The following is a 9,764-nucleotide window of genomic DNA, read 5'->3' as shown; positions in this document are numbered from 1 at the left end:
TGTGTAACAAACGAAACTTTCCCTAAAGCGTTTCTAAACGTTTAACTTTGCTTCTTAGAATGTCAATTTTGGTTTAAAGTTGTCCAATAAGATCTTCGAATAATTTTTCAAGTAAAGTTTTAATATCCTCTGGATTGGTCATTCTAATAAAACGAAGGTCACCAAGGTCACTTGAGAAACTCGGGAAGCGGTTGGTCACGAACATTAAATTTAGTAACCAGGAAAAAGATGTTCCTACGTTCATGCATTTATTTGCTTTGCTAAAGTCATGGATGTGCTGAGCCTTGGCAAACCCAGCCGTGTCGACGGGCTGCCACGACTGAAATGAAATATTATCAAATAGTATGTTTGTTATGATAAGCAGCCTATTGGTCGGTGGCAGTCTACTGTTGTCACTGGAGTATATTGATTACTGCATAAGTTTTACTCGGTTTGTTTATCGATAAGCTTTGCAAACTGTAACGTTCTTTGTGTTCATCACTGTAGGATAATTTCACACAGAAGTCTGAAAGTATGTGTGTTTATCAGAGACGTGACAAAAGTATTATGTAGAATTGAAGTATGTACAAAATTATTATGTAGAATGAAGGCCTTCTGTTAGTTGTTTTTAGTTTTAGTAAGGTTTTACGGCGCTCGTAACTGCACGAGGTCATACGAGCACTAGCCTACTAGATCTACTTAATTATGCTTTTCAGTTATTTTCATTGTGTATATCGATAAGCTTTAAAATCAAACTTAGCCTAGTTTCATTTCCAATGACATTTCTTTGATAATATTTGTTTCCACACACTCAGATGTATCATTTTTTTAAAACATAATTACCTTGAACTTTATTTAGGCCAACATTTTGATAACAAGAGAAGTGGATACAACGAGAAAACTTGTGTACCACTCTCTCAGTAGCTGCGGACGTGTCGGCTCATAACTTCAAATGGTGGATGTTAATGGCGATAGTTTGTAAGGAGATGGGAGGGGGTGGCATTACAATGAACAAGAAATGTAATGAATGTGGAAGATGGACACCTATCATTAAGGCCTTAGCTAATACTTCTGGGTTTCATGCAAGCTGAGTCTCTGGCTTGCCCTTTTCATGGTACAAAAATCCAGGACATGTTATTGTCAGTGTGTACATCAATAAAACAATACAGTCCTGGAATTTCTGTAGCAACAACTGACTACCTGCCTCATTCACATACAACAGAACTTATATATATATATATATATATATATGTCCCTCAAAGAAACATGAGAATCACTAATCTTGTCGTACATGGCTTCAAATCTGACGTCACATTGTTCATACGTTTGGAACACGTTACTTTTTAATTGTTCACCGAGTTTGATTGTTTTTTGTTGTTGTTTTTTTCTGTTTTCTTCAACGTTTTGCCCATGTCATATTTCGCGAACCTTTTGAAATCTTCTTTGAAAATCGTCAAAATCGGGAATTCAAGTTGTGCACGAAGAAAACCGGTTTTCAGTAGTATTATTGGATGTGTAACATTATTTTGAGAGAGCAAACGGTATCACAAAGGCTTAAAGAATCCGTGGAATGACGGGGAAGTAAGAAGAGACGAGTCGGACTTCAACAGTTCGTCAGAGTCAATTTGACGATAGCCAAACAACGGGTACAGGTCTTTGCAGCTCTCGTCAAACGCCTGAACAGTTTTAAACTCAGCCTTTTTCCGCCATCGATTCATCGTGGCTGTGGAATTCTTTTTCTCGTACCCGTAACTGTTTTCCTCCAACTTTTTACCAGATTTGGACGAAGACACTATTCTGGTGACGAATTCTTCCATGTCGCGATCGAATTCGTTTCCCAGAAATTTGTAGATATTTTTGGCAAACCGCATGGGTTCTACAGCGCCGTCTTCGTACCGTATCGCCATGAGGCGTCCTGGGTAGAGCGAGCTGAGGTTTTGGAAGCTGCTCACATCCCCTCGGACCTCGTCACAAAACTCTTTGGACTTTGGAGCTGCGGACTTGTTGGGGTCAAAGTTCTGGAAGTTGGCAGCTTGGGAGTAGAGGGTGGCTCTGGGGTCACTGAGGGCAGAAAGTTGTTTGTTTTCATTTAGAGAATGAGAAGATGCATATAAACGTGTTCACGACCGGTCACGACCGATTAGCACAGGGGAAAAGTTCGACAGACGAGAAATACAATTCAGCCCTGTAAATTTTAGAGCAAGTTTTACGACACTTGTAACATATTAAGGACACATTATAATTGTCGAAGATTACAGGTTTGTCTTCTAAGAGAGTAACATACTTAACTAAGGAAAAGGGGAGAGATAAGAAAAATAGGTGTTTGATTGAAAAGAAAGAGCTTACGACACCAGAGCACCAGCTAACTAATCACACGGATCGCCAGAAACCGCAGAATGATTTTGTTTACTAAATATGTAGGGCCTACGAGAGATGTCCTCCAGCCATTCGGTGCGGGGATGGAGAGAGAGAGGGGGGGGGAGGAGGAGCAGGGCGAGCTTTGGGAGGGGGGTACTGAATAGAGAGAAATGAGAAGCAAACTGACACAATAGAGGTCATTTAGTGCAAGGCAAATGCAAAAGCAAGACAGACTGGGGGCGTTTTGTGGAGTTTTCGAGGCTCTCAACCATTTGAATTGGTCCTATTGTCGACGGACGTTAAATTCGGAGGTTCCACTCCTTAAATAATCTAATAGCATTGCTAGCGAGTTCAACGTAAACAGAAAAACAGAAATATGATCAAATTATAGAAGCTGCCAATACACACTCTGTCCCATTTCCCCAGATTTATATGGGATCGACTCATCCTACGATCATTATTATCTTAAACGCTGCCAATAAAGTATCAGTCCCATTTCCCCAGTTTTATATGGGATCGACTCATCCTACGACCACCATATATTAGACGCTGCCAACACACCATCTGTCCCCTGTACCTAGCTAAATGGGATCGATTGATGTACAGAAAAGTGGGAAGACATGGAACGACACCAAGAGGCTAGTCCAGATTAGGAAAAGGTGGAAAGGGTTTGCTCGTGGCCTATACCCTGACCTAGGGTTAGAAAGGCAATTATGATGGGATTGCCAGCAGCTATACACAGCGAAAAATCTTGTCAGTCTGTTGACCCTATCCGTACGTTGTGTTTTATTTATCGAATCCATACGACGTGGGGATCTCTGTGCCAGCACTTTCAAAGAGGAAATTTACTCGTTTATCCGATTTGTACGCTTTGCGTAGCAGTCTGTCTAAATAATTTTTTGAAAAATACAGAAAGTATCAAAGAGATCTTCGTGCTAGAAGTATTCCTAAATGTGAGGAATACAACCCCGGGGGTACAAAATGACCCCGGGATGTACGGATAGGGTTAAGGGCTTAATCTCCTGCTTACGCTGTTTGCTTTCCGGGAAGGTGAGAATATTGCTGAGTGTTCATTGGTCTGCAAGGTAATAATAATAAATAGTGTAAAGTGCACAGAGCTTGTTGGTGAGCGGTGATATGCGCCGTACAAATGATGTTCATTATTATTATTATTATATATATATATATATATATATATATATATATATATATATATATATCTATATATCTTATATATATATATATATATATATCATATCATATCATATCATATCATCATCTCTCTTTTCTCTCTCTCTCTCTCTTCTTCTTCTTATTCTTATTATTCTCTCTATATATATATATATATTATTATTATTATTATTATTATTATTATTATTATTATTATTATTATTATTATTATTATTATTATTATTATTATCATCATCATCATTATTATCATTATTATGATTATCATTATTATGATGATGATTATTATTATTATTATTATTATTATTATTATTATTATTATTATTATTATTATTATTATTATTATTTTATTATTATTATTATTATCATTATTATGACTATTATGTTTATCATTATTATTTTTTTAAATTATTGTTATTGTTGTTGTTGTTGTTTTTGCTGCTGTTGTTGTTGTTTTTTTTGCTGCTGCTGTTGTTGTTGTTGTTGTTGCTAATTATCATCATCATTGACTCACCGTATAAGGAAAAGAACCTTGAGGTTGGGCATGCGGTCCAGGAACCAGGCGGCCCACCACATACGGACCCGTATTGTCTTCACGTACGTCACGTTACTGGCGGTGCACAGATCCCACATGTGGAGGAAGCAGCCCACGTAGCTCACGCCAGCTTTCTTCTGCAGGCAAACAGAGACGGGCAAAAAAAGAAAGACAGCTTTTTTTTAAAAAATCGGTATCTTAGAATTACAATTAAGGTTGTATCTGACATTTTGGCCGTTTTGAATTACTAAGCTATTGAGGTTAGAAACCAAATATTCTATCAAATAAATAAATGAAACAAATAAATAAATAAATGTGGCGTCGGTGGACTAATTAGGCTACCGGACTCGTAATCGTGAGGTTGCGGGTTCGGGGGTTCGAACCGCGAGCCCGACGTTGTGTCCTTGGGAAAGGCACTTTACTCGAATATTCCTCACTTGAGCCAGGTGAGAATGGGCACCCGGCCATAGACAGTGAAAAATCTTGGCAGTATGTTAGTGTTTTATCGCCTATTAATGGCTGCTTGCACTGTATGTTTCCTAGGAAGTTGTGGTTGTTTCAGAATGCTCTCAGGTCTGCTGGGGTAATAGCACAGATTGTGAAGCGCATTGAGCTTGCTGTTGAGGGGGCATTTGCGCTTTACAAATGCTATCTATGATTATCTATTATTATTAAATAAATAAGTCAATCAATCAATCAATCAATCAATCAATCAATCAATCAATCACTAAATAAATCAATCAATAAATAAATATTTTTTTAGAATTGAAAACTGTCCCTCCCTCCCTCTCTCCCATTTAATATGAACAAGAGGTGCCGATGTTTACCAGAAGGCCCCACCATTTACCTGATTCTCTATACACCTCTTGAAGTCGTAGGTGGAGTTGCTGGACAAGAACATGATGGATGAGTAGGTCTGGGGATCGATAGCCCTGAAGTCACACTCTAGGAACGCGCGGATCATGTCCAGAGCTTTCAGTCGTGTCCTTTCGCTGGAATAAAAGAAGAAAAGGCTTGATTAATGTAATATCGGGTGCCCATTGATGGCATGATCGGGTCGGGTCGGGTCGTGTCAGTTTGTTAGCCAGATTGAGGACGCAAAGCGGTTATCGTGCAACAAACCGGTCGCCCGACTCGTTATCTCAAAAACAAACGCGTTTGTTTTAAGGCCACGAGTCGGGCGACCGACCCGCAATGGGCACCTGGTATTCGTGTCCTCCATGATGTAGTCTTATCGCACAGGTGCCGAAAGTAAATTTTACAGAGGGAGGGGGGGGGGAGCGAGTTTACTAATATATTCAACCCTCTTCTTACAAGGCGATTTTTATGCTAGGGCAAAGCTTAAGCACCTCTCTAAATAATGTCACCTTCTGTATGCTTCCCGGGAAGCTGAGAATGTTTCGGAGTGTTCTATGGTCTGCTAGGGTAATAATATAGTGTAAAGCGCATAGAGCCTGCTGTTGAGCGGGGATATGCGCTATACAAATGCTATCTATTATTATTATTATTATTACAAGAGACATTTCTTCGCCTTTTCTTAGCTAATTAAAATGTTTCAGTAATTTGGTGCTTATACGGGTAGAAGAGACCTTTACTATTTGCCTTTTGAAGCGAATTAAAATGTTTCAGTAATGTGTTGCTTATACCGGTATACTGCGACAGGGTGAAGTATTTTTACCCTCCATCCACACAATCTAGATCTTTTAGCAGGCGGGCTAGTTGAGCGCTGTACTTTAATCGCTTTCCTCCATGCTGCTAACTGAAAACCATGAATGCGAAACAACACAACACGTCAGAGTGTGTTTCAATGTTCGGTGAAATTGTTATCTCTCTCAGTTCGGTATGTTCCTAACAGGCAGGGTTAAAATCTCGCCTCTTAAATTAATTACCAGAATGTGAGTGTGTGTTTATTATGTGTTATACTATAAGCAGTTAATTTATCATAATCATTACCCTTTTCTTCTTCCTCACCCTTCACCTCCCCTTATTTGTCCCGATGATGATGATGATGATGATGATGATGATGATGATGATGATGATGATCCTCCCTCTCTCTGCCCCCCTCTCTCCTCTCTCTTTCTCTCTTTCTCTCTCTCTCTCTATCTATCTATCTATCTATCTATCTATCTATCTATCTATCTATCTGTCTATCTATCTATCTATCTATCTATCTATCTATCTATCTATCTATCTAACTACAATTACATACACCTCTCCTTCTCTCTCTCTCTCTCTCTCTCTCTCTCTCTCTCTCTCTCTCTCTCTCTCTCTCTCTCGCTCTCTCTCTCTCTCTCTCTCTCTCTCTCGCTCTCTCCCATCACGTCATTATCTTTATCATCGTCAACACCAGCCTTATCCTCCTCCTCCTCCTCATCATCATCACCACCAACCCCACCACCTGAGAGGAACTCACGGAAGAGGTCTGTCGTATATACCGTAGGAGTCTGGCATGCGATGTAGAGGCTCTGCCGTGTAGAACACGCTGTTGGGGTGGCTGGAGGAGGGGGGGCAGGGAGAAAAGAGGGGGGAAATAGGATAAAAACGTAATAATAATGTTAATGTTAATGATAATGATAAAAATAATATTGATATTGATAATGAAAATGTTAAAGAAAATGATAATGTTAATGATACTGTTAATGATAACGTTAACGATAATGATAATGGTAATGATCATGACACTGATATTCATAATTCTAATGATAATGACAACGATAATGACAATGATAATGATAGTAAAAAATATTTACGATCATGATAATAAAGAGCATTTCTATAGCGCCTACTCCCTGATGGCTCTAGACGCTTCAGACGTAGTGATGGTTGGGAAACTGACTAGAATGATGTGAAAGCTAATAGGCAAAATGTGATAAGGATGTTGTGAAAGCTGTAAGGGAAAATATGATAATGATTTAGTGATAGCTGGGAAACTGTGATTAAAACGTAGTAATAGCTAAAATAGGAAAAATGTGATAGGTATGTTTAGTGAAAGCTGGAAAAATATCATAAGAAGGTAGAGGTAGCTCGGGGAAGTAGAATAAGAACGTGGCTATACCTGGGGAAAATGTGATTATATGAGGTCACTGTTTTGTGTGCTCGTCAAGATTATGTAATAATATAGTAGCGATAATAGGAATTGGAGAGTGGGACTGATATCGGCAGCTAATCTACAAATTTTGTTCTGACCCCGTGTTGACTTTTGGCCGAAATCTTTATTGGCTGATTGCGAGAAGTAACTCATTTACATGTATTTGTCAGGACACACTTCACTAATGTGAGTAAATACTGTGTACCTGATGATGGCAGAAGTGAATGTAGAGCCACTCCGGCCATATGTGATGAGCAGGATTTGCTTCTTTTCAGGTTTGGCGGGCAAAAGTTTGCCTGGGACGTTCTCTGGTTCGTAGCTCGGAGGGAGCCACTGATGTGCTACAGAAGCATCTGTGTGAGAATGATGTAACAATAGGTTTGTGAGAGGGCGTGTAGAGTGGAGACTGTAAGGGCTGAGAATGATGATGATGATGATGATGATGAGGATGATGATCATGATGATCATGATGATCATGATGATCATGATGATCATGATGGTAATAATCATCATCACCACCATTATCATCATCATCACCATCATCACAACAATAACAACAGCAAGAAGAAGAAGAAGAAGAAAAAAAGAAGAAGAAGAAGAAGAAGAAGAAGAAGAAGAAGAAGAAGAAGAAGAAGAAAAAGAACAACAACAACAACAACAACAACAACAACAACAACAACAACAACAATAATAATACATTTTTATTTAAACGATATGTTATGTATTCTTCCGACACGTACCTAGTCACACAAAGAACTCTATGTTTAGCAAAATATATATGACTAAGATCACTTTTTTTTCTAAACCCTTCAATCTCAATTCCCTCAGACCTGTTCTAATGATCACCTGTATAAAACCATCACCTGTACGAACTGCCTCTTCTGATACTGGTGATAATAATGATAATTATAAGAATATTGATAATAATGATAATAACATGGCCATCTCAAACAATATATGGCAGTCTAAGACAATATATGTTCGTCTCAGACAATATGTGGCCGTCTTCGACAATATCTGGCCGTCTTACACAGGTCCAACTGTACGTACAAAGCTCGAAGATGAGAACAGCAGCCAGCATGAGCAGAAGGGCCTTGAGGCTGTAGAGGACGCGGGTATGTCGACACACGGCGCGGGCTTCCTGGTCAGACATGAGCACGCCGCAGAGGAGACTGCTGGAGAAGATAGAACATTGGACATCTGAGAACTAGACTCATGGAGATGACAGAACATTGGACATCTGAGAACTAGACTGCTGGAGAATACAGAACATTTGATGTCTGAGAACTAGAGACAGAACATTGGACACGTGAGAACTAGAGACAGAACATTGAAGTCTATGAACTAGACTGTTGGAGATGATAGAACATTGGACATGTGAGAACTAAACTGTTGGAGAAGACAGAACATTGGAAATCTGATAATTGGACTCCAGCACGACACACAACATTAACATCTGAGAACTGGACTCTAGAACGGAACACTGGACATCTGAGAACTAGAGCTAGACCCCAGTACAGAAGTTGAACATCTGAGAACTAGACTCCAGCACAAAACATTGAACATCGGAGGACTACACTGTAGCACAGAAGTTGAATAACCGAGAACAAGACGCCAGCACAGAACATTGTACATCTGAAAACTAGACAGTACTGTTGTCAATCTTTGCTGGATGGATAATAACGATTTTTAAAAACGTGGACTTCGGTTCATATATTTGATTTGGGACACCTGCAGTTGTTGTTTGTTGTTGTTGTTGTTGTTGTTGTTGTTGTTGTTGTTGTTGTTGTTGTTGTTGTTGTTGTTGTTGCTGCTTTTGTTTTTGTTATTGTTGTTGCTGTTGTTGGCGGAGAGAGGTTGTTATTTTTTTCTCGCTACACTGTTAACGGTAGAGTGTCATCCAAGACTAAAGGTCTCGGGTGTCATGTCTAGTTTTCTCTGTTGCCAAGAACAACCAAGGTAGAACATTCTTTTTGATTCAATGATATAGATCATTTAAAGGCGGGCTGCTCCGATCCTGCCTGGCAGACCCAAACCGAGCTGAGAGGGATACAATCTTTGCTCAGACAGACGGACCTATCTGCACGAGAATTCAATCTTATGTCTTTTGTGTGCGCCACAGACGCTGGTAACCGACAAAATAATAACCATCAACCAAGAGATACCAAGAACTCGACGTGCTGAAATGCTGTTTATTACCCAAATATAGAGATAAGAGTAGGCTTCTGCCGCCATCCGGGTAAAATTTAATATTTCCTTCCAACTGAAAATAGTTGGTGTGTCCCGTGTGCTCAAGGCCTCATACAGTTGCGAGCCCCGAAAAACACTTACCCCTCAAAAAGTCATTCTATAAACGTGTAAGTACATGTACACGATATCCTCGACTACAGGGGCGATTACGTCCCAGACTCAAATTTTGCCTTTTTGGGCTAGGCATAGTCTGGTTCTCGGGTCTACAATTATCTCAGAAAAAAATGGTTTTGTTTAGTTTTTGGGTCTTTAAGAGTTTTATGGAACTTGCCACACAATTAGGTCATGTTAGATCCGAAGATTAGGGGTGTTACAAGAGAGTAACATACACAGATAAATGAAGTAGAGATCAGAAGAATGGGTGGG

At 39.5% G+C, this 9,764-nt stretch overlaps 1 protein-coding gene across 2 annotated transcripts in view; it reads right to left on the bottom strand.

Moving 5' to 3' along the window:
• Window positions 1-1,301: 1,301 nt before the first annotated feature.
• Window positions 1,302-9,764, bottom strand: part of LOC101861596 (carbohydrate sulfotransferase 1) — a 45,226-nt gene continuing 36,763 nt past the window's right edge. For both annotated transcript variants that reach the window (XM_013084989.2, XM_013084986.2), the window contains exons 2-7: window positions 8,199-8,323; window positions 7,354-7,501; window positions 6,474-6,554; window positions 4,908-5,052; window positions 4,040-4,197; window positions 1,302-2,040 (exon numbers count right to left, since the gene is read on the bottom strand). In XM_013084989.2, the coding sequence (XP_012940443.1) occupies window positions 1,524-2,040; window positions 4,040-4,197; window positions 4,908-5,052; window positions 6,474-6,554; window positions 7,354-7,501; window positions 8,199-8,301 (1,152 nt within the window). In that variant the 5' untranslated portion in view covers window positions 8,302-8,323 and the 3' untranslated portion in view covers window positions 1,302-1,523. The remainder of the gene's footprint in view (window positions 2,041-4,039; window positions 4,198-4,907; window positions 5,053-6,473; window positions 6,555-7,353; window positions 7,502-8,198; window positions 8,324-9,764) is intronic.

Source organism: Aplysia californica, unplaced genomic scaffold (assembly GCF_000002075.1).
Source record: "Aplysia californica isolate F4 #8 unplaced genomic scaffold, AplCal3.0 scaffold00333, whole genome shotgun sequence".
Taxonomy (NCBI): Eukaryota; Metazoa; Mollusca; class Gastropoda; order Aplysiida; family Aplysiidae; genus Aplysia; species Aplysia californica.
The sequence above is the reverse complement of the archived record's forward strand: the minus strand, read 5'-3'. Positions and strand labels throughout refer to the sequence as shown.